Genomic DNA, 23,624 nt, shown 5'->3' with positions numbered 1-23,624 from the left:
GTTGCTATTAGTTTCAAGAATGTCTTGCTTTATGTACACAGGAATTAATGAATGATAGCAAATTACTTATTTTAAAATAGGTTTAACCAAAAAAAGAAATCAAATTTTGTGCAGCTATTTTAAAGCTTTTTACCCGTTTCATGCCAAAACAAATGACCCTTAATTACCAATATAAAGCTTGTTTTTAGTAATATGAGTGTTGTTTTCTTGCATTTAAGGACAGTGTGAGTGTTTTCAAATTAGTCGTGAGTCAAGGAAAGGCGACTCATTATCATTCATATTCATTATCATGCTCATGGATGACGCTTTGAGGTGGAACAAGTGCGGCCTCTTGTGGTGCCTCTGGAAACAAAGCATGGCACAGTTTGGCTGAATATAAAGCTGCTGTCTCATCCACATGTATTTCTTGGCCCAAATAAGTCTGAGTAAGTGGGTCAGCAACCTTTGAACAAATCCGGCTGTTTTCTCAGGCCGTGTTAAGACAGGAGCAGGAGATTTGTTCTATTGTTCTCTAGTGTGGTGATTTAACACTGAAACAGGAGCAGCAAGAGCAAATGTAAATATCAATAAGACTAATTCAAATCCCAAGCCGACATATTGATAGTGTAATTTAAAATAATTTCAATTCTAATTAATGATATCTAAATTTGATTCTCATCATTAACAATTCAATTATCACTTGTGTCAATGTTCATATAAGATCCACTGTTGTGCTTACATTAAATATATGAATATATGGAATTCTTGCTTAATCTAACAAATCTATTTCAACCAGTCAAAATTAAATAATATATACATAAGTAAGAATGTAATTTCACATATCTAAAATTGTAACAAGGAGAAATTGTAACAAGGAGAAATTATACTGAAGATTATCTTCGTATAACTTTTTTATACCTTTTTCACCTTGGGGCCGGATTGTTTCTTATAAACATCACTAACATCCCCTGACATAGTTGAATTCCTTTTGTAACTATGATTGAATTTTAGATATTAATAGTCAAGAGGTTATCATAGATATCTGCAATGATGAAATGAATATGCTAATCAGGATTACATCCCAAAATAATGTGCAAATTAGGGCACATTTTCAAAATCAGGCCACATATCCAAAATGGTTTATTGTCATGTCAAACAAAAGACTCAGATTCAGACTCGGTTTCCAGTTTGACTGTTTAATGGTCTCTTAACTAAAATCTTGTGACATTTAAAGACCCCCCCCGCTGTGTCCTCTCTTAGACATCATGCTCCACGAGCGTCTCAGCCTTGTGGTTGTTGTCATGCGCCTCAGTGGGAAGTGTGTCATATGTGCGACGGTACAAACACCGAGTGACCAGAGTGATGATGAACATCTCCATGATCATGATCTGCTGACTCAGCACTGCAGGGCAGAGGGAGGGAGAGAGAGAGAGAGAGGAAGAGATCGAATAAATAAATATTTCTTTTCTTTTCACTTCACATGCCAACAGCGGATACAGAAAGACATTCACAGATTTTTTTATTCTTACTGGATCCCCAAGCCGTAGAAGAGAAGGGAGGGGAACACGGGATGGTTCCATTCAAGGCCAGGATGTTAATGATTGACGTCTGCAGCTGACTCAACACAAGTATTAGCTGAGGAGCAAAACAATTCCTGATCAGTTAGCTGCAGTAGACATGCAAATAAAGTTACACTGTGTAGTCCCTCTGCTTATCAGTTATTTTCTGTTGGATTTCATGTTCTGGCACCAAAGATAAAACTCACACTTTAGTGCATATTTGCAGTGATTGTGTTCTAGTTTGAGACTACCTTTCCCATAATCCCTGTCACTCTTTCTCTTTTGCTATGTACAGAAATGTTAAAAGGGAAGAAAGTTTTAGTTGTGGAAGAGGAAATCCTCTCATCTAGTTTCATATTTATCTCCACAAAGGAGGATGTGTTTTCAACCCCTGTCCATTTGTTTGTTGGTTGATGATTCTTGAAAACAAGAATACTCAAAAACAACTGAACGGGTTTCCATGTAACTTTGTGTAGCGTCAGAAAAGAATTCACTTTCTCTAACATTGCGAGACAGGGTGTTTTTCAAACTTTTCATAATTCTCCGATAATTTGTGGATCTTGATGAAAACAATCAGGCAGATTTAGGGAACTGATATCTATGTGTTTGTGAAATTTAGTGCAGCTTGATTAGGGGGCACGGGCCAAGAAATATTTTGGCACAAATCTGAAATAAAGTGGCCAAGACATTTAGAAGTGTGTGCAATTTGGTGCAGAACAACAACAAAAAAATGCTGATCTAGCGGATTTAGATGTGGTTTCATAAGGGGACTGTTGGGCCTTAGTGAAGTTTAATCTGTAGCATAAAGAGGTTTTAAAATAGGTTTTCCTCATGCTGTGTGAAGAAATGCTGGATAAATACAATTGTTTGACTCACTTGGTACATGGCATACTTGGGTATGATTTTGATCTTGCGTAGATTACTGTTAGTGTTCATGAAGATGATGGCCACAGGCCAGAGGGACGTTATTGTGAGAACGCCAATGAACGGGTTGATCCAGATCGCTGTGCCAGTGATCTCCAGCTGAAAAAGAAGCAAAGAAATACTTCAATTTTATGCCATGCTTGTTTATTTTTTATTTTGTGTGTGTGTGTGTGTAACCAGATTGGTCGCAAAGCGTTTCAAACACTTACATCAGAGAGGTCAAAGTTGCCGTTGGTCCACAGTATTATGGAGAGGAGAGAGAGCACTGTCTTTAGGATTGCATACTGAAGAGCAGCCACCTTAAGCAGGAATAACATTCGCCTGAATGATCCCAACCAAAGAAAGATCGCCTTTAGATGTGAATATAACCCTAAGACAATGTCTAGTCAATATAGGAAGAAGGATATAGATAAGAGAGTGGGATTTAGTTGCCAAATAAATTTCAATTCAGGAACACAGACTTTGATTGTCACTGTTCTGGCTCCAATAACTAGAGAGTATCTGTATAAATACCGTGACATGGGCACACGGGGTAAACAGAGGCAGCAGCAGCAGCAGGGTCCCACGGTGATCTTGAAGGTTTTACCAGAAAACCTCTTCAGAAAAAGATCAGTGCCGCCGTACTCCTCGATCATCAGAACCAAGACTTTGTACACCACCACTGCAAAATAACTAGAGAGAGGAAGAGAGGTCTGGGATGTTATATTTGCGCTTCTCTGAAAAGGAAAGTGTCCGATTCCATTTGTCATTAATTTATTTATTATCACATCGACTCCTGACATGAGAGGAAAAACTTAAGATGTGAATGGATTTTTGATCCAGTTCCTGAACATAATGGACCATGCACTTTACATGAGTCACAGTCAGGGAACATAAACTGAACCAGAGGAGATTTCCTGTCTTCTAGTAAAGTTGAGCACATGTTGGCTGGAGATGATCTTTGATCTTTGCATGTAATGAGTCATCGGGTGGTTAAACTGTGCCTTACTAACTAAACACCTTACTTATAGTAATATTACTGTATCTCCAGGGTCAGAAGGATGGGAACCTTGAAGGCCAAAACTCTAATTAATCCATGTTTTAGTTTTACAAGATTATACAGTTCATTACATTATCAGTTATTACCTCCAGCAAGGAGGTTATGTTTTCACCCCTGACTGCTTGTTGGTTGGATTGTTTATTAGCAGGAATACGCAAAAACTACAGGACAGATTAAGGAAAGAACCCATTCAATCTTGGTGTGGATCCAAAAGTTAAATTCAGATCTAATGAATCTAAATGTGGTTTAATATGGCGACATTGGGCATTGGCAGAATAATGCGCTTTATTGATTGCCATTCTAGCCTTAAAATAAGATAAAAAACAAATATCATATTTCAACTTTTTAGAAATGTTAATGAAAGAAACCCTTTTAGTGAGTGTAGAGAAAACGTACCAGTTTGACGTCATGTCTGTAAACATGACTGCCCTGGGGATCCACATCCCAAAACAAGCCATGGTAGCGATGACCTAAAAAAACAAATCTTCAAGTTTACTGTTGATGTAGCATTTTGAGATTTCATATTGTGCAGCCTTGTTTCCCACTCGTTGAAACCAACTCCACAAATACAATAGTTCATAATGATTATATTTCTATTGGTTAGGGAATTAGCAACACAATCCTTACTGGTGCTGCACCATTTATCCAGATGATGGTCGTCTTCTTGGGGTAGGGCAGTTTTTTATAAATATAGACGCACTGCTCCAGGTACAGCAGCAGGGAGATGCAGGACATGAGGGTGAGGATGCCGTACAGACTAAATCCAAATATATCGAGCTCTGAGGTCAAATAAAAAAGAAAGCAGAGTTTTCCTCAGGGCTGAAAAGTGACATTGTTGTGATAACAGTCAACAACTTTATAACATTGATTGTGTATTGATGAATACTGATATTTTTTTAACAAGAGGCTGATAAATGATAAAAGCAGAAACTAATATCTCCCGGTATGTTCAAGATTTCCAGACACAGAGATAAACTGAGTGAGCTGCCCTGAGCACAAAAGTGCTGATAAGGAAAACTACACGCTGCCCCTCGGTGACATCATTACAGAGCACATAGTATGTTTGCATGTTTGCAGATGACACTGTCACAACTGTGCATCAACACTCTCCACGACACGTCTTTTGACAGAAAATAAATGGATGAGGGTATAACTGCAATTCTTCTAATTGAACCTGGAAATCTTGTTAAATAATCGGTGGAAATTTACTCCCTGGATTAAATCTGACGTTACAAGTCCGGGTGTAGATATAATATTCAAGTTGCACATTAAGAAAATTTGATTCTTCACCTTTGACATAAACTTTAGTTCGAGCATTTAGAAATTGTAACAATCCGGAAAAACGGATGCATGCATTCATCTGGAAAAGGTAGCTTACTTAATATTTTGAAATGAAAGATTAAAAAACTTTTTTATTTATTTATTCTCTATCTTGTTTCACATAAATTTTTGCATTAAAGCATTTAATGAAGCATCATGTCATTTCTCAGTTTTAAAGCACTTTGAGCTGCATTTCCTGAATGGAAGGTGCGGCACAAATAATGTTTTATTATTATTATTAGCATTAAGGTAACGTTATCAGTGAGCAGAATGTAGAGATGTGGGTCACTTACGCTTTATCACGTCGATCGCATGCGGAGGATCTTGTAAACATGCTGGGTCAATGGTGCTGTTGAGAGCTTCCTCCATGGTACGCAGATATGAATTCTCCAATAGACTAAAGTTTAAAAACAAAGGGTCTAGAAAAATCGAATTACTCACTTACTACAAAAAAGTAGTAGGTTGTAGTAGTTAAAAAAAAACAAGGTCTACCTAAATAAACGTGTTTCCTCTTTACATTGCTGGGTCCAACAGAGATTTGCAGTAGCAGACAGCCAGTGTACTTCAGCCCTTAAGTAACTTTTAAGGAATGGAGTAAAGAGGACAGGTTCAGAGCTTAAACGTTTATGAGAACTCCTTCATATATATTTAACTGTCGCTCATTCATTCACAGACAGCGGTCACAGCTATTATAATAACTCCAAGGTCAATGAAACTCACTGTGTGTGTGTCAACATACGTGAACTTTGACAAGGCGTGTTGTATTCCTTCCACTAAAAATGAAAGCTTATAAAGAGATAAAGATAAAAAATGATAAGTGCCTTGAGTACTTATAGAGTACTTCTCTGTTTAATTAGATGAAATGATTTTGTTTGTGTTGGTTAATATTTTGTCGTTTTGTGACCCACAGTTCAAATGCTCAGGATATTACTAATGAATGACGTAGAATTAATTATTAAAAACAGTGTGCTGCAGCAGCACTCTTATGCAAGCTAAGGTTGGAGGTTTTGTTGTCGTCAGGTTTGACAGCAAGAGAAAGGAAACCAGTAGAAATAACCATTTGAATCCAAGGATATAGGAAAATTGATCTTCTCTAAACAAATTATCACAACATGTCGGCAAGTTTGACAAAGAGGCAAAAGAAAAAGACATTATAGGAGACTGGCTGCTTTTATTATTGTCGGATCAAATGTTTTTGACCTAAATTTTACATCAAAAGTAGAGAGAGCCAAATGGCAAGACATTTTAATAGTTCATGAGAGCCAATAATGATTATTGTCACATTATTATTTATTTACGGGTTAAAGTCCGATTTTTGCTCCTGAGTAAAGGCTGTGGTTCTTTAACTCTGAAGATGATCGATTATGTGTTATAACTTCTCACTGTGCCACGATGCATAGGTATTATATCGATATATGTTGAAGCCTTATTATATTGCATACATTATTGATATTATTTTATTGCCCAATCTTAAGATGTAAAGCATTAATGGATTTACTTTTCCCGATGCAAAGCATGAGTGTTGACTCTCATTCAGCTTTTATCTGTACCCGGTCATGAAGAGGCGAACGACACTGTGGTCACTCACCTCTGTGTGGTTCCCACCTCATTATGTTAGTCAGCTCCTTTCGTGCCAACACTCGTTCGAGCTTATCAGCAAGGTTCAACTTTTAATGAGCTTGAAAAAATGAAGAGTTGCCTTGAGTCAGTTCATTCTTGTGAAATACATGTGCTTATAAATCTGTACATGACCATCCCTCCACATCTAAGGACTATAAATCCATGATGGATTTAATTTTTAACTTTACTTGGAACTGAGAACTGATCCACACGTTCCTCACTTGGCATCTCTTCGATTCTTTCACAATGGAACACACACCACTTTATTTAGAATTTCAGTGCAAATCCCAGTCACTGTTCTTTGATAAGACAAAGTCTACAGTCATGCTAGAGGCTCTATGTCACTGTACTTATGGACACAATGGTGTCTATGTAAATTGTGCAAAAATGCTAATGCAGGCAAGCAAGCTCATGGTAAGGTCAGCCTTTGTAGGGCTTTAGCTCGTCATAAACCCAAGTACTGGACAAATGATGGAATCCCCAAATTCACAATTCATCCTGAAGGAAACATGGATGTTGTTGACAAGTTTTATTGCATCAATCCAATAGTTAATGAGGAAAATTGAGACCGGAAGACAACAAATTGTCAAACCGTAGTGGAAACACAAGGATTTGATATTTCTTGCATTGCTCAGGCAAAAATAATTTGCATCAAAAAGAAAGTACCTGACTAGAACATGGACAAACCTATAGTTTAAGCTGATATGACAAACATCTGGAAAGTCTCATTAGTTGTTTTAATGACTTTTAACTTCATTAATGAAAAAATGGAAGGAAGGCAACCAAAACAACCAAAAAATTGTTTTGTGAGGTCACAGTGACCTTGACCTTCCAATTCTATTTACTATTTTTTAAATCCAACTGAACGTTTGTACCAGATTTGAAGAAATGTCCTCAAGGCGTTCTCAATATATTGTGTTCACAACAATGGGACGGACAGACAACCAGAAGAACCAACACTTTTTAGTTTCTTAAATTTATTAATACAGAAGAATTCAAATCACCCTGCATGAATAATGTTCTCAGTATAGATGCCTGGTGGTGTGTTTATCCAAGTTTGATCAGTTAAATTAGTCATTAAACTGCCATGAGTACATTCACATTGGCGATCACTCACTCAGGAATATCACAACACATCTGTTACTATCTACTGAAACTCTTAATCCCACACTGTGCTGAGCATCATTTGTACTAAGAGCAACATAATGTCATGACGGAGCTGCCAGGAGAGGACAGAGAGGAGCATGCATGTCCTCAGTCATAAATTAAGTCCACGTCGTCTCTCCTAGTTTGTGCTCATGGACGCAGGGGAGCGAACTCCTCTGACCGTTCTGACATTACCTTTAAACACAGGGTCATTTTGTGCTCTTTGCTTTCAAATAAATCTCATTCTTAAACTGGAACAATAGATTTAACTCATTATCCTTGGCATTGACACGCAAGAATGATTCATTTTACACAAACACAAAACAAAGGATAGATCATGAGTTTGTTTTTTTAAGGAAATAAATACATATAAATAAAATCAATACACATGATAAGACAATAATTGATAAAAGCTTGATAACAAATAAATAACAAGTATTTATGGTACAATGAAAAATGGCAATACAATTGATAATTATAGGATTATTATTATAGGACAACATTAAAGAGTAGTTGATCTATTGGTTGTGCAAATTATTTGGAATGAGAAACGGTTGAAACTGCAGCTAAACTGGATTTTTGGTCCTCGTACTTCAAGTTCCTACGCCTGCACATTTATCATATAAAATTTGAAATGCAAAAATAATACAAAAGTGTAAACAGAAAGACATTTAAAATGTTTTGATCATTTAAATTGTAAACTAAATTAGACCCTCTGATAATTGACGACTGGTCTTAATTGCACTGTGCTTGGAGTTAAAAACTGATAAGACATTATATCACACACTTTATCAACAGTATTGAAAAGTCTCACCATTCTGAGTGAGTTATACAAATCTCACTTTAGCTGGTGCCACTACTCCACATCGAACATCACCAGATTCAAGGCTTAGTCATGATTAATACTGACAAAAGGATAAGTCATGTTGAAATATGTAATGTGATTAATCCATGGAGATAAATGCAAACATTCTGTACAGTGGCTCAGGGGAAAAAGCAGTGGTCAAGTCCCAGAGTTTCTCAGATGCAATAATAAAAACTGTTTATCTTTGGCTCAAAACAAAGACCAAACCTCGGTATCACCTCATGGTGGCGTCCATGTGGTCCCTGTATTGTCTCCGCTGACATGAAGACAGTATTGTTTGAAGCACAGTAGTTGAGGGATGATCCATGAGAGCATGCGGCTTGCATGAGGCTGCATGGACTCTAAATGAGGGTGGAGGACGGCTCCTGCTGAGGTGCTGATGCGACCGATTTAAGGCATCACAGTTGATGAGCGCTCTGAAGAGGCGCGACCTGCAGCGACAGCCAGCAAAGTACAAATAAACACAGGAGGACGACAAACCAGGGGAACTACGGTAATTTATATCATGTCTACGTACCTGCTATGGCTCAGTCTCATCGATCACTGAGACTTTGAGGGCTCCGTCTGAAACGAAACAGTGAGGACAGAAGAGATGGTTCATTTTGAGCAGAGAGTTAAACACCAAAAATACTCAACATACAAGCTATAATGACAAAAAACTGAAAATGTGAGAAATCAGTCAGCAACACACCAACTGTCTCTTTGCCGTCGTCCACCGTGTGTTGTATATTGTTACTATGCACACAAGCCCTGGTCTCCACCCCATCAGCAGGGCTGTAATTCAAATCACATTATAGATTAATACAAATAAAACTGGATGAAAGCAGATTAAATAAAATAAAAAAAGAGGGAAAAAAACACTAGCCTTTTTCCATTTTGCTGGAGGACACGGTTCGCTTGTTCAGGATCTATGTGAACCAACCTGGTAACAAAGGAATGTCCATCTCCCAGACTGGCAGAAGACAAGTAAGAAAAGGTGAAAACATTGGAACTGGATTGATTCAGTGTGAAATAAACCTTATTTTCTGAACTCCATTGAAGTAGCTTCAGCGCTGAGGGTGGAATTTATAAAGTTGCTTTCATTCATGCACTGAAGTTGAATTTTCCGGAGGGGTTGTATGTGAGAACGCAAATTCGTTTTCAGGAAACTTTTCCTCGCATGCCTCTGGTAAAATGTCCGAGCGACCCCATGTGACAATATAGCAGGAAAATCCATAGCAAACAAGACACCACCAGTCGCCTGAATGTTCCAGAAATGTTCCTGTTGTTGTGAAACCACGTGACCCAGACAATCTCTGCGTGAAAGGCAAACTCAGGAACAAATCTGGGACCATTTTCTGGACATGTTCGGCGTTCATGTCTGATTACAGCTCTTCAGCCTTAAGCCCAGTGCGGACTTACAGTAGTGCTGCCTATCAGTTTGCATCATTGTGGTTTCTAAGGTGACTGCAGCTACACCAGGCCAAAGCACACTCACCTCGAGAAAATGGGACAAATCCAGTACTTTGCTTGGTCTCCAAACACCTCAGCTACATTTCTGCTAAATCCGAGTGAAAACCCATTTTTGTCCGGACCATTTGCGAAGACAGGGGACCTGAAAGCCTCTGAAAATATATACATTTTTTTAACAGTCAGCGGTGATCATCAAAGCACAGAAGCAGCGGTTTAATGAAATGACATGTTTATGTTTAGTTACCTATAGTGGTCCGGTTCTTTCCCACGAGCCACAGATGGTAGCTGAGAAGTGACAAGATGCTGATAAAGAACAGGGCCGCCACGAAGAACAGAAACAAGATATGGAATTTGGCGTGCGTGTCAGGTAGCTGTTTCTTTACAGGGGACAAAAAAAAAAAACAGAACAAAAGTGTTAGTCTTGTCACTCTGCATGTGTGAAAGAATATTTGTTGTCCTCGTTTTAACAGCTGACAGCACGAACTGACCAATCATGTAGAACTATCTGTTACTGTGTTTAACTATTTTTCTGACTGTAGTTTTTTTCTTGCCATTACACAATAAACTCCTTCACTGTCAGACCACATGACAGGAGCCATTGTCTCATGCATAGCTGTACACTAAAGAGAGAGCACAGATAAGCGATCACATGACGCGGTGACACATTTGCAAACCGATGTGTCGATATCTTACAATGTAATCTGCCGTAGATCACATGCCTCACCACAGCCTGACTGCACTTAAATTGAATTTAATAATTGATATCTTCCGTTATCTGATTTCTGGCCAAAAATGGAAATATTTCTAAATTCAAAAGAATTTGATGATTGTGTTTTTCGAACCCCAAACTGCTGAAAGTTGATGATTCTGTACTTACAGTCCAGAACTTGATGAAATACTGGACGACTGTCGAACATATTACGACACAGTAGAGCGAGGCGAAGGCCAAGAACAGGACAAAGAACTTGTAATTTGAGAATCCAACACAGTTATTCACCCTGAAAGAAAACATGATGGAAACGTGAAACAAACAGTGGAATCTCTCAATATGTTCTCAGTTTTACTATTAAACAAACAATGAAGCTCAGATAAATATTCTTGAGCACAACTGAGCAAGTAATTAAAAAGAATTCATGTTGAAATGAGAAAAATCCTACCAGGGGCAGTGATGGTCCATTTTTAACACACACCTTGAGGAATTAGAAGAAGGAAAACAAACATCGAATCAGTAAAATCTAGTAAATGTCTACATGTAAAATAATCAGCACACTAAGATTTACAGAGCTAATCTTTTAAAAACAAATCTCAATTTATCTATGCTGATTTTGTATTTAAATATTTGCTTTAAAACCACTGTTGAAGAATAAATTCTCCCTTTTCTTAACAGCAACACATCTGCTTTTTCTCTTCTGTCTTCTCTTCACTTTCTGTTACCAGAGGATGCAGGTCTTATCGATTGAAGATACCCCCCAGAAATAAAAACATTTGGATGTTTGGGAACATATAAAGAGTCCCTTTATGGTTGCACATTTCCCCGCTCATCTTATCTGCTTACTTGAGAAAAACGTAACCTAAAAAATACATTGACAAGCCGCAATTATAGAGAGTAAACTGAGAAAACACTCACATTTCACAGGTGGAGCAGTGATGGCAGCGGTCAGGTTTGATTACCTGGCAGATGTCACAGTATCTGACGGCTATTTAGAGAAAAAGAAAACTGAATTATGAAAGGGCCTCTGTGTAACTGAAAACCTCGTACTTCTGTCTTAGTGAGGACACTCATTAATGCATTCCCAGGGCCTAACCTTAACCATCACAACTAAATGCCTAACGCTAACCTGAAGACCAAGTCTTCACCCTCGAACAGCCCTTTGAAAGTGGGTCAGAAAGTGAGAACCGACCAAAATGTCCTCACTCTGTAAGTTATTGGCTCATGGTCCTCACAAAGACATCTATACAAGTTGGAAGACAAGGCCCCATAATGTGACGTAACAGATTAAGGTCCCCACAACGAGAGAAATACTCGGACCATACACGCACTGCTCTAATATCAAAGTGTTTGTGAGGCAGGCGATATTAAAGCAAAATAAGAATTTGAGCTGCATTCTTTAAATTGAACCCTTTCCACACTTTAGTTGAAACATTTCCTGTGTTCTTCATTCTGTAGGTGAATCCAATATGAGGGCTTTATTTCAGGGTGTCGTTTTAAATTATCCCCGGTGACATCATGGCTCTGGATGAGGAGCCAGTTGTGGTCCGCAGAGACACGGAGTTGCACCTGAGTCAAATTAGCCCTCCTGGTACGCACGGTTCCATAAACACAGACGAGGCCGATGCAGCTCACATCCGCAGAGAAACAACACCTCCGAGAATCAAGTTGTTTTCAACACATACACACAGTGTTGCAATATAATCCAAAGGGGAAGAGACACTGTGACAACACATTTACACAATTTCGATTGCGCTGCTGATGTGAGTGACAGATATCAGTTGAACAATGAGGACAGTGTCTCCGCGTCCTTCCACTTTGCTTGAGGCAAAACTAGTGGTCATTAAAAGAGTGAAGCAACCACAGGCCGTGTTTTTGCCGCCTCACCTCCCCCCGCCGTGCGCGTGTACACAGGTAAACTCCTCGCCACTTTCTTCAGGACCTCTTGCTGCCTCTCGGCTCGCTCCTCTCTCTCGTACATTTCCTTCTCTGCTCTGGGGAGGCCAAACTGCCAGGAGGAGAAAAGAAGGCCCAACAGTCAGAGAAAGCACTGTCACACATACGGGAATATATCAGTGGCGAACGTTTGACTCCCGCTCACTTGAAATCTTTGCAAGTGACGAGACAAAATAAAACGTTCACAAATTGCAGCGTCGCTTCGCATTGAGTTCAACTTTGGTGACCTCTGACCCACGACATTTGCATTCGCCTAAATGTGACTGTGCCCTAAAACTTAACACTAGAGCCCAGCCAGTATGGATTTTTTGGGGGCTGATGATGTTTCCGATTAGGAAGTAAAAAATTCCCGATACAGATATATCAGCTGATTTATAAATTCAAAAGAATCGGAAGCGATTCCTAAGATGTCGTAGTCTAACCCTTATGACAAAGAAATTAAATTGAGGCTTGACATTGTACAGTTTAACCATCAACTTTATTATAAATATCTATAAAGAAAAAGAAAAAGGGCTCATATCAGCTGATGTTAACCATTATTAAAAGAGTATTTACAAAATCCTGCGTTCCGAACCTGAAGACATGTGTATTGAAAAAGTGTGGATGGGAGAAGTTTTCATTTTCTTTTGGCTTACTGCTTTTGAGGGGCTGGCTGGTGTGGACCAGATCGTTTTCCAGTAGGACCATATGAACATCGTGAGGAAAATGTGAAAGATGACCAAATAGCTGACTGTTGAGAGGGGGGGGAAAGGTTTGATTTGTAGCAGTAATTTGTCCTATGAATAATTTGTTACAGCATTAAATGTGAATTAGTAAGTAATGTGAATAGATACAATGAACCATGTGCTGTTGTATCACTTACTTCGTTCTGCATTGTTTGGGATTGTATCTACACGAGGCAGAGAAAGATAAAATCTATTAGTGAGCAGGATTGAATGCCCTAAGAATGCATGACTACACATCCCCCCCACCACACACACACTTTCTCTTTCTCACACCATGTGGCAGCAGCCTGGCACGGCCAGCAGTGACCCACCCATAACAGAGAGCTTTGTTAAAGCAGCAGGGATGTCCCTGTCCTGACCACAGCAGCTTGGTTACACACATAACTGCAGCACGACTATCTACACACTGGTAATTGTACAGTTTCCACCCCCCTGTAAAAAGAAACCACTGTGAGTGCATGGATAACGATGCATGATCAATATCTATCTGCTGAATAATACATACAGTACTCTGAGCTTCTTTCAGACCTGCTGGTTCCGACTTAGTTCAAATAAATATGCATGTACACATTGATCACATTCGATAATAAAACAAAAGTAGGAACTCTTATCCGCCCCCACTGCTGATTGATTATTGTATTTTGAGAAGTATAATAAATGATTTGATAGAAAAATAGTGATACACAGTTGCTCCTATGAATCAACCATTTGTCTTTATGAATTTTAAGAAGTTGAAATAAATCCTGACATATTTAACCACTTTGACAGCCACAAAAGCTTCTGCTTTATTACCAGTTTTAACTTGACACATTACTTTGTATTAGTATCAGCTACGATTTACGATTTAACCATAGGATTTTACAGCTGGCAGCCACTGTTAGTTCACTACTGCACCGTTTGAAATAATTACAGTCACTGCCATTTGTTAAATGTCAACTTGTGGATAGAAAATACATAAAGTAAATACATTCAATGTGTCAGAATTACAGCTGCAGATCAAAGACACATCAAAGGACAACAACTTTGGATAACAATCTAAAACGATATCTTTATCAAGTGTGCAAACAAGTAAATAAGTGGTCTCTGGGTTTTGTCAGCTAATTATGACACAGGGGTTGTGATGTATAGCTTCAATAAAATCACTCACTGTAAATCTTAACAACAAAAACATATAAGGAAGTGTTTCTTTTCAAATCTGTTCCACATCCATCCCAACTCTAATGTCACCTGGTTCTTTACAACTAGTTATTATATTTATATAAGCTTCCCAGACTCTGTGAATCTAATAGAAATCAAAGTTTGTCAGGATGAAGTGATACATGTGCAGCTGAGGTGAAGGAACCGATGCATGTGAAGTGTCAAACTGTGATAAACTGAGGTTTCAAAGCCCGAGTTAAGCCTCGCTCCCTGATCAAACTTGACAAAGCCGCCCTGAAGCTGTCAACCCGAGGTAAACACGGAGGAAAGTGACGGTACTCACACACACACAGCTCCACCACGTAGGCGTAGTAGGACCAGCCGATGACCAGGTTAATAAACAGGACAGGTATCCAGTTCAGAGCCCGTTTGCAGCACCTCAGCGCATGAGAGGGCGCCATCTTTAATCTGAGTGCAGGACACAAACTGAGGGCGACGTCACAGCAACGGGTTTAAAGGACGGAGTGACAGAAACTACAAGTCCCAGAAGCCGTCTGATCAGGCGCAACGTCACAAAGTACATTTACTCAGGAACTGTATTTAAATATAGATCAGAGTGGTATTTATATTCAGGGTATTTAATTACTTAATATTATAATTACTTATGTACAGGACTACATTCTAGAGGGAGAACGTTTACTCCACTACATTTATTATGTAATAAAGTATTTTTTAATGTTTCTGTACTTTGCTTATGTAGATTTATTTTCGGGTACTTTTTCTTTTACATATATTAGAAAACATCTGTACTTCCATTCAATTCAATTCAATTGTATTCGTATTGCGCCAAATCACAATATACATTATCTCAAGGCACTTAACAAAGAAGGTACAGACCTTAAAAATCATAATTACATTATTATTATTATTATTATTATTATTATTATTATTATTATTATTATTATTATATTTTCTACTTCATGACATGTTTACAATATCTAGCATTATATGTTCATTGTTTATTTATATTTTAAAAAGTAATCAATAATGAGGCCTTTCATTAAGCAGCATTCTTTATTCACATGGCCGAGCCTGGACTGTTTTTGTATTTAACCCAATACACTGTGGGGACAGTTAATGATGTAGTAAACTGTTGTATTAGGGAATAGGCTACTCCCAGCAAGTGCTTTTTAATACTGTGAGTATTTTTCATAGAAAAGAGTAGTACTGTAGTACTTACCCCACCACTGGTTAATTGACAAATTATATATTACAGAATATTTGTATAATATTTATAAGCCGTTAGAAGTCTGTGGGCCAGTTAGTAGTGAAATTAGGTTCATTTGACTTGAGTTGTGTTGTCGTGTTTGAGGTACTTTTATTAGTGCTGGAGGTTTGAGTGTTTTTCCAGGCTTTTCCCTCAGTGTTAACTGGTTTCTCTGATATCTTTAGAATTGAGTGTTGCATAGCACCTCTCAGGCCACAAGGGGGCAGACCACACTAACATGACACACTGGTGTCAAGCAGAAGTGATACAATGCTTCATTATTCTCTTCATTCTACGCTCCTCACTCCTCGGGTCAGGTTAAAAAGCCTTCTGTTATTCCAGGGCACAATCCAACTTTTCCATTCGTCCCGCTAATATGTTGCTTCACTTTTACAACTAGGCCACGACATCTGCATTACATCAGTATCGACTTAAGGCCTCTAATGGCTGAATGATCCTGAATGAGAATTGGATAAAGGAAACATTGAAGACGTAATTGTGGCCACCAGCAAGTTCATTAGAACTCTTACAGATTTCATACTGTTCTGCAATGATGTAGCCTGTCTCCTGTGGAGCTACACAAAATGATGTACATCACATTACACAAGTCTGAACCCCCCCTCTCTGTATGACTGCATTATAACTCATTTACATTCAGTTGCTGAGTCCAATGAAGGGACCTTGAGTATTTGTATGGAAGAGTAACAAAAAACAGACAGCAAATCACATCAAGCTAAATTTTAATGTTCTTTCACTTCTCTGTCAAGAAGTATTATGTACATTATAATATATTGCACTTGCACTTGAATAAACCATTAATGAATTGACGTTCACATTTTTATTGGTTAATTTTGATCATTTTATGAATGGCCTCCTGAGATCGTGGGGCCATGTGCGAGCTCATTGCACCTGTCTACTGTATGAGGAGGTAGTCTTTAGAGAGGAGCGGCTCCCCTTTTTTGGTGAGGAGGGGGAGGAAGGAGGGGAGAGAGAGGAGGGAGAGGCGGAGGCGGAGGCGGAGGCGGAATCGGGAGAAACTGAGCGCCGTCTGGTGGGGCTGCTGCTGGGGGAGCCACGGGGCGAGGAGTAGGGCGACAGGGCCTGGAGCATCCGGCCGCTCCGCTCCTGAATCACATGCTGGACAGAGACAGAGACAGAGACAGACAATCGTCACTGAGTTGTTGTGCTGTGTTTTGTAGCAGTGGTTCTGTGGATTATATTGTGATGAGATGTTGTGATCTGGTGCTGGGCTTGCTTTTACCAAACCTGTGGTCATTCCACACATTAGCCAGTTTGTTATTGTCTCAGAATATTACTGTGTTTTATGGAGGTTTTATAGGGTGAACTTCCTGACTGCACTGAAAACATGGATGTAGAAACAACATCACTTAAACAACTTTGATGAGGAAAACTTACTATACATAATCTCACTTTAAGATCTGAAGCTACAAGAAGCCACTTTTTGTTGTGATTTTTAAGCAAATCTCTGGGTATGTATCCACAAACGAAGGTGTAATCCGAGATGTTATTATCCCCATACAGTTTAACTTGTGCTGAATGTTTTCTCTCTAGGGCCCAGTCTTGCCGCAGGGCCAGTGCATGTTGCAACATGGAGAGTGAGGGGAAGTACCCATTACCCTTGTTGCCTATTCTGTGAATAGCCACTGCTGCTCCTTCTTGACCTTTTTCTGTTGCATTTGTAACTTTAAAACTTAAAAAAAGCATGCCACATGTCTTTGTTAAGTCTACCATTGGTGGGGAACTGGTAACTCAGCTTTGTCTATACTGGGAAAAGCTTTTTTCAATTGTTAAATTGTATGGAGTGATTGTTACACACAATAAACTAAACCTGATGTTGAAGTTAGTGAACTTTAAAACAATAGTTCAAAGTTTTCTGGTAATGTGCTTTCTTCCTGTGTTATTTGATATCTGAAGCTGAAATGAGCAGCGAGTTAGCTTATCTTAGCATAACTATAGGAAAAAGCGAGCGGTGCTCTGTTCCTCAGTAACAATGTCAATTTACCAGAACCTGCAAAGCTCACTGATTAACTGAACACTTGGTTCTTTTCATCTGTACCAAACCAAGACGTTTTACAGAGGAGTTACGTGTGGAATTGTTTCTTCACTGGTTCCCTGGTACGACTTCAAGAAGTTATACATCTAATCAAGATCAAGCTCAATAATAATATAAATACGCCACTAAACAACAAACACAACCAAGAATTGAATTTCTATAAGGATTTTTCCCTGGATAAATGTAAAAGTGATCGTACCCAGGCTCCATCAGGTCCAAAGAGCTCCAGAAAGTTGCTTATGAATTCTCGTGACTTCTCCTCCCACTTGTTGATGAGGTCCTGGCTCTTCTCTTCCACTCTGTAGACAAAGTGTTTGGACTTCTCCTCCACCGTCCGCACCGTCTCTTTCATCTTGTCCACCTGGTTCTGGAGCCGGTATTTATTCTCCTGTCAGAGAAACACAAAGCAGCCGACTGTCAGTACATTTCGAATTACTTCCTTATTCTGTTTTTTTTTTTTATCCAGTTTAATAAATATTACTCTTCCTTACGTTAATGAATCCAACATTTAGTTCTCGGGCTGTGTAGCCTCTTTGCAGGTTGCGTCGCACATAGATGTCGTAGTTTCGGACGATGCGAGTGATCAGATCAGATGTGGAGATGCCCTCTGTCCTCTGAGTGGCCACAAACATTCCTGACACGAATAGACAAGCAAGTCAAACACATGTCAGCAATTCAAGTAAAACGAGAAGCGACAGAGCTAGAATTCATCACCATGGTATAACATTTCATTTCATTTTCATTTCATTTAGCTGACGCTTTTATCCAAAGCGACTTACAATAAGTGCATTCAACCATGAGGGTACAAACCCAGAACAACAAGAATAGAGAAAGTACAATTTCTTCAAAAAAGCAAAACTACAAAGTGCTATAAGTAAGTGCCATTGAAAAATGTATATCTCTACCTGCTTCCTTTATGTGCTTATAAACGTCCTCTGATCCAGCAGAGGTGTACGGGATGTCATCATGGGCCACAAAGTCAATCTGTGAGAGCAACGTGACACAAGTGTTCACAATGATTGAACAGCTTTGCCACTGCCACTGTGAGACATTTTAAAGGTTATATATAAAATACTCACAGCCACTAGGTGTCACACTAGCACTGGCATCTCACATACACTATACATAAAGATGCACGACGGGTCTCCTTCCCCCAACTATCTCATTAGGATACGAACACTGCCCCTTTGCAAGAGTCGGCACAGTCATGATCATTGTGTGGATCCATTGTATCGAGTTGAGTCGTACACATATTCCAGAGTTATAGAATCCCGTATGGTCTAGCGGTTAGGATTCCTGGTTTTCACCCAGGCTGCCTGGGTTCGACTCCCGGTATGGGAACTAGCCATGTGTTTCAGGAGGTACAGTGGGTTGATCTCCTGGTTAGTGGTTGTGACTATGGACCCAAAACATTTACTACACAAATGAATGGATGGAAGAAAACATCTTTGAGAAATACCTGTATTAAGTTGGCTTTTTAGTCCACTAGCAAAGAATAGGCTATATGCTCTGTATGCTGTATACAGCAGCCAGTCACCAGGGGGCGATCAATGCTCTTTGGCTTCACTCTTGGGGAAGCCGTCGTGGCATCCATCTTTTTATGACGATCAGGACAAAAACAGGATGTGGGATCATTCACTAATCGGAAGATCTGTGGTTCGATCACTGGCTCCTCCAGTCCACCTGTCAAAGTGTCCTTGAGCAAGACACTGAACCCCAAATTGAGAGCAGTGTGTAAATGTGTGACAGAGAAGCGCTGTATGAATGTGTGTGTGTGATTGGGTGAATGTTGAAGTTAAGACTAGAAAAACGATATATATACGCCTTTGTGTTATCAGCAGGGTGTTGCCTGCAGTTTATGGTATCGGTGCTGTAAAGCCCTGTGGCTACCAGCTGCTTAGCATGGCTAGTATCGTTGGTGTAGCCATGCAATAGACGTTCGCTGCTATATTATTGTATAAAATCTCATGTATATATATAACCTTTAAAAAGCTGTGCTTCTAGAGACTTTGTGACCTTTGACCTTATGTTTCTTGAGGAACTCCGTGGTAAGGGTCCAGGGAGCGTCCTGCACCACCTCGTCAACATAACGGCAATGCCTCAGGGCGTCGTAGCGTTCTTCCTCCGTCATCACTGTGTAGCCCTTAAACTTGTGGGTGAGTTCGTCACTGCAGACTAGAGAAACAAGACATTACATGTGATGCCCAAGTTAAATTTAAGACCACTAAGATTCTGATCCTCTAAAAGCCATTTTAGTTTAAGCTCTTTGTGAAATTGGCACATATCATGTAAACAGAAGGTTAAACGGTTTTACTCTACCAGTGTTGTTGCTGTACTTCGTTGAGAGTGATTCGTTCTTTACCTCCGACTATCAGATGAGTGTTGGGGAACACATTTTTTGCCTGCATCAGGGCTCGAGCATGCCCGGAATGGAAGAGATCAAAGATTCCATCAGCGTAGACTCGCACCGGCCGATGAGCTTCAAGATATGAAACATGAAAACGTGACTTTAAGTACCAGCATGACATTCAAAAACTGATATCCAATCAGCCAGTAAAGATCTTAATACAGTATTTCTTCCTACTACAGGCTGGTTTCCATTCAATTCCTTACAGTTTTATTTGTGTAGTGAAAAATCTAGGACGTCATCAAGCACTTGATCAGAAGACAGTTAGTTACATGACATCAAGTAGCAATGGAAAAATTGGACTCAGTAGAGCAGAGCTTCTTCCCTGTCTTACTCTCATTGTAGAAATATAAGAGAAAGCGATCTTTCTATTATTCCCTGAAGAATAACAAAATTGTTTTTAAAAAATGCCCTGCTATGTTGAAATGGTAAAGAAAATGAAAAAAAAAATCCGCTGCTTAACCCACATTCGCAGGAAAATCTTCCTACGCCTTCTTTCCCATACTGCCACCATGTTTCATGGTGATCTAGTTTTTGTGTAATGCAGCTAACGATGAACAAACGCCGATGAAAACATAACCTCCTTGGCAGAAGTAACAAAAGCTTTTGAGAAGTGTGACCTGGAGTTCCTCTTCGTGCTTGAGCTATGGTCAGCTTGTCATGGGGGATCTCTGATTCACAACCTGTAGACTTGGCAAAAGCAGCCGGCTCCCGCAGAGCCTGAACACAGACACAGAAAACACACAGACATTTGTTTATGGATTATTTTTACTTGGATCCTGATCAGAGTACAAAGATATTCCTACTTGCATTCACACCTAAGGGTATTTGTAAAGTTTCCAGTTTATCTATAATCTGCATTTGAACTGAGGGAGGAAAGGCTGTTACTGGGAATTCTGCTGCAGGAGAATCACACTGCTTTAAAAAGATATACGGAGTTATTGCTGCATAATTGCTATTATGATAAAACATGAGCTGATGATTGTAAATCTGCAGGGTGGGACTTGACATTGTAAAATAATTATGTCATCAACATGAAATAAACTGATAAAATCTGCAGAGGAGTTTTGAGAAGTCGCATGTTGGAGTAATGGGCATTGTGAGTGGTCATGAACTTTGTGTTGTGTAGATACACATATACGCACCAGCTTTATCTGCTGTGTTGGAAGATATACTTTGAACTTTGAACTTTCTGCTCAAACATTATTACAACTATTTCTTGTGTTAAACTAGAATGTTATTCAGTTTAACCACTTGTTTTATATTTTTAATAATCTAAATTTCGTTTATTTTTGTTTCCATGCTTCCTATATATTTTCTCTTAGTAAATTTGATTTAAGTTTTCTTCCCTGTTTCTTGTACATTTTAATTTTATTTAATACAATTTTGCTTTGTTTCCATGCTTCTTATATATTTTGTATTATTCAATTTCATTTCATTTCTTTTTTTTACTTACTTAATTTAAATTTATTTAAAGAATCTTATATATTTTTCTTGGTTCTTAGAGTTAAATACTGATTTCCCTCTTTACACCTTCAAGCCTTTGGTGTATGTTGTATGTTATGGTCCTGCAGTCAAGGCACGAATGTTAGATATTAATAAGGAGATCATGCAGTCAAATTCTAAACTGTGAATATGCCAAGTGAAACTATTTTTATCATAGCAAACAACTGCACTTCAGAATGATCATCAACGTATTACTATACAACACTGAGCTGAGTCACTGCCACATCATTCCACCCAGCTAATCAGTAATCTCTCCACTCCCTGGTCAAATAGTCATAGAGGAAATATTTCCCTCTGTAATATTCAAAGCCTGTCGTAATAACAAGTTGGATTTATACTTTACATTTTTTTTACAGTTCTTTTTAAATAATGTGCAGAAGCCAGACAACCAGAATGTGTTTTGCAGGACTGTTGATTCCCACATGATCCTTATTTGAAGTGTGAGAGTAAACAGAGTGGCCACGTTTCATATTGACAGAAGAGGACTCACCCCGCGAGGGCCTTGCCTCTGGTTCTGCGGGGCATGCTGCTGCTGGACGTTGTTTCCTCGACCTCGTCTCCTTCCTGCCATCCTGGGCGCTCTGCTGCCGTGTCACTGCACCGGCGTGTCGCTCCTTACAGCTGACTCAAGTCGTGTGCAGGGGGGCTGTTTGTAAGTATACTTCCCATCGGCCCGGCCTGCCTGTTCCCTGATGACGGGAGAACATTGTGAGCAAAGTTCACAGCCTCTCTGGCGAAGGCGTTTGGAAATGGAGATTGCACTTGTTATCAATACTGAACTTTTGAGGATTGTCCCTTTCTCCATTTGGTATTGCTGACACTTGTTCATTCAAAGTCACACTTTTAGCAAACTTCCCGTGGGACAGCCCAGGTGGGAGTTAAAGAGAAAATTCACATTTCTCACATTTCCTTCGAGACTATGATGTGTATGGAGTTAATAGCGTATGGCCCGGAGCTTTCACAATTTGCAGCCTTTGGAACCAAACACTGAAGCACAATGTGTCCCGACATTTCACTCAACTTAGCCACAGCAATGCAGCATGGGTACATCTTGAAATCAATAGCTTGTCCCTGCATGTCACAGCACATTTACTGTTTTACACCAGCTGCTACTTTATCATACACCCTGTTTACTCTGTAGCACCAGCTGCAGTTTGACCCTGTTGTTAAAAGATTTACACACATGTACTGTCTAAAACAACCAAATCCTATTGTATAGTCTCAAATGCATATGCAGAAATGCTTTAATGATAGTATTTAACATATATGTTAAGTGAAGTTTTTTAGTTGAGAAATCAACGAAAATGTAAAATAATGAATTAAAAAAATCCTTCTGATCCGGATCTGCACCAACATTTAATAGGATCTTCTCTGATCCATCTCACATCCTTCCGTCGCATTTCATGATAATTTGTTTAGTTAAGGCATAATCCTGCCAATTAACAGGGAGACAAACAAACAGACATCATCTTCTCAGTGCTGGTGAAAAGGACAGGGTGGTGGGATTTAAACTTAAAAAAGGGAGGGCTGTTCCCTCGCATAATCAATAACAATCACTATAATCAATATTACTTATCAAAACATGCCAATATTCATGATCAACATAACAAAGTAGTGAAAATACAGCCACTGTCGTCTGTGTATAAAAAGATATAATCTTTGATCTGTAAATTGTTTTTTCTAATACAATAAATAACACATAGTAAGACTGAAATAAAATACAAATCTGAAAAGTTAAAACCCCTCCCCTGCTCTCCCCAAAAAAACTCAGACCACCCTCCCTCCCTCCACCCCTCCTCCTCCTCCGAAACCCCCTCCCCCATTCGTGAGTCTTGTACAGTACTGATCCCTGTCTAAATACAGCCTCAGTGAAACACATGGCTGCTGAGTGTGATTATGGGTGTGTTCATAGAGGATACTTCTCATACGTAAATGGTTG

At 39.2% G+C, this 23,624-nt stretch overlaps 3 protein-coding genes and 1 non-coding gene across 4 annotated transcripts; 1 reads left to right on the top strand and 3 right to left on the bottom strand.

Annotated features, from left to right (window-relative positions):
• Positions 1–1,235: 1,235 nt before the first annotated feature.
• On the bottom strand, positions 1,236–5,193 carry LOC118122469 (organic solute transporter subunit alpha-like). Its single transcript, XM_035179186.2, has 8 exons — positions 5,115–5,193; positions 4,129–4,280; positions 3,898–3,971; positions 2,976–3,134; positions 2,672–2,783; positions 2,415–2,561; positions 1,509–1,614; positions 1,236–1,381 (listed from the first exon to the last, which is right to left on the bottom strand). Exons 1-8 carry the CDS (start codon positions 5,188–5,190, stop codon positions 1,236–1,238), a joined length of 972 nt encoding a protein of 323 aa, XP_035035077.1. The 5' UTR covers positions 5,191–5,193.
• Positions 5,194–7,401: 2,208 nt separating this feature from the next.
• Positions 7,402–14,928, bottom strand: LOC118122612 (palmitoyltransferase ZDHHC20-B). Its single transcript, XM_035179440.2, has 13 exons — positions 14,775–14,928; positions 13,432–13,458; positions 13,205–13,299; positions 12,501–12,621; positions 11,532–11,601; positions 11,062–11,094; positions 10,782–10,902; positions 10,149–10,281; positions 9,930–10,056; positions 9,318–9,404; positions 9,144–9,226; positions 8,970–9,016; positions 7,402–8,883 (listed from the first exon to the last, which is right to left on the bottom strand). Exons 1-12 carry the CDS (start codon positions 14,890–14,892, stop codon positions 8,973–8,975), a joined length of 1,059 nt encoding a protein of 352 aa, XP_035035331.1. The 5' UTR covers positions 14,893–14,928; the 3' UTR covers positions 7,402–8,883; positions 8,970–8,972.
• Positions 14,929–16,421: 1,493 nt separating this feature from the next.
• Positions 16,422–22,665, bottom strand: LOC118122180 (choline-phosphate cytidylyltransferase B). The gene is made up of 8 exons (XM_035178740.1): positions 22,176–22,665; positions 20,800–20,899; positions 20,135–20,251; positions 19,796–19,947; positions 18,678–18,756; positions 18,264–18,406; positions 17,972–18,160; positions 16,422–16,835 (listed from the first exon to the last, which is right to left on the bottom strand). The coding sequence occupies exons 1-8, from the start codon at positions 22,254–22,256 to the stop codon at positions 16,599–16,601; spliced, it is 1,098 nt and encodes a 365-aa protein (XP_035034631.1). The 5' UTR covers positions 22,257–22,665; the 3' UTR covers positions 16,422–16,598.
• trnae-uuc lies at positions 19,042–19,113 on the top strand. Its single transcript has one exon. It is a non-coding gene; the product is annotated as a tRNA-Glu (tRNA).
• Positions 22,666–23,624: the final 959 nt, after the last annotated feature.

Source organism: Hippoglossus stenolepis, chromosome 15, assembly GCF_022539355.2.
Source record: "Hippoglossus stenolepis isolate QCI-W04-F060 chromosome 15, HSTE1.2, whole genome shotgun sequence".
NCBI lineage: Eukaryota > Metazoa > Chordata > Actinopteri > Pleuronectiformes > Pleuronectidae > Hippoglossus > Hippoglossus stenolepis.
Note: the sequence above shows the minus strand (reverse complement) of the source record. Positions and strands in the feature narration are given on the sequence as shown.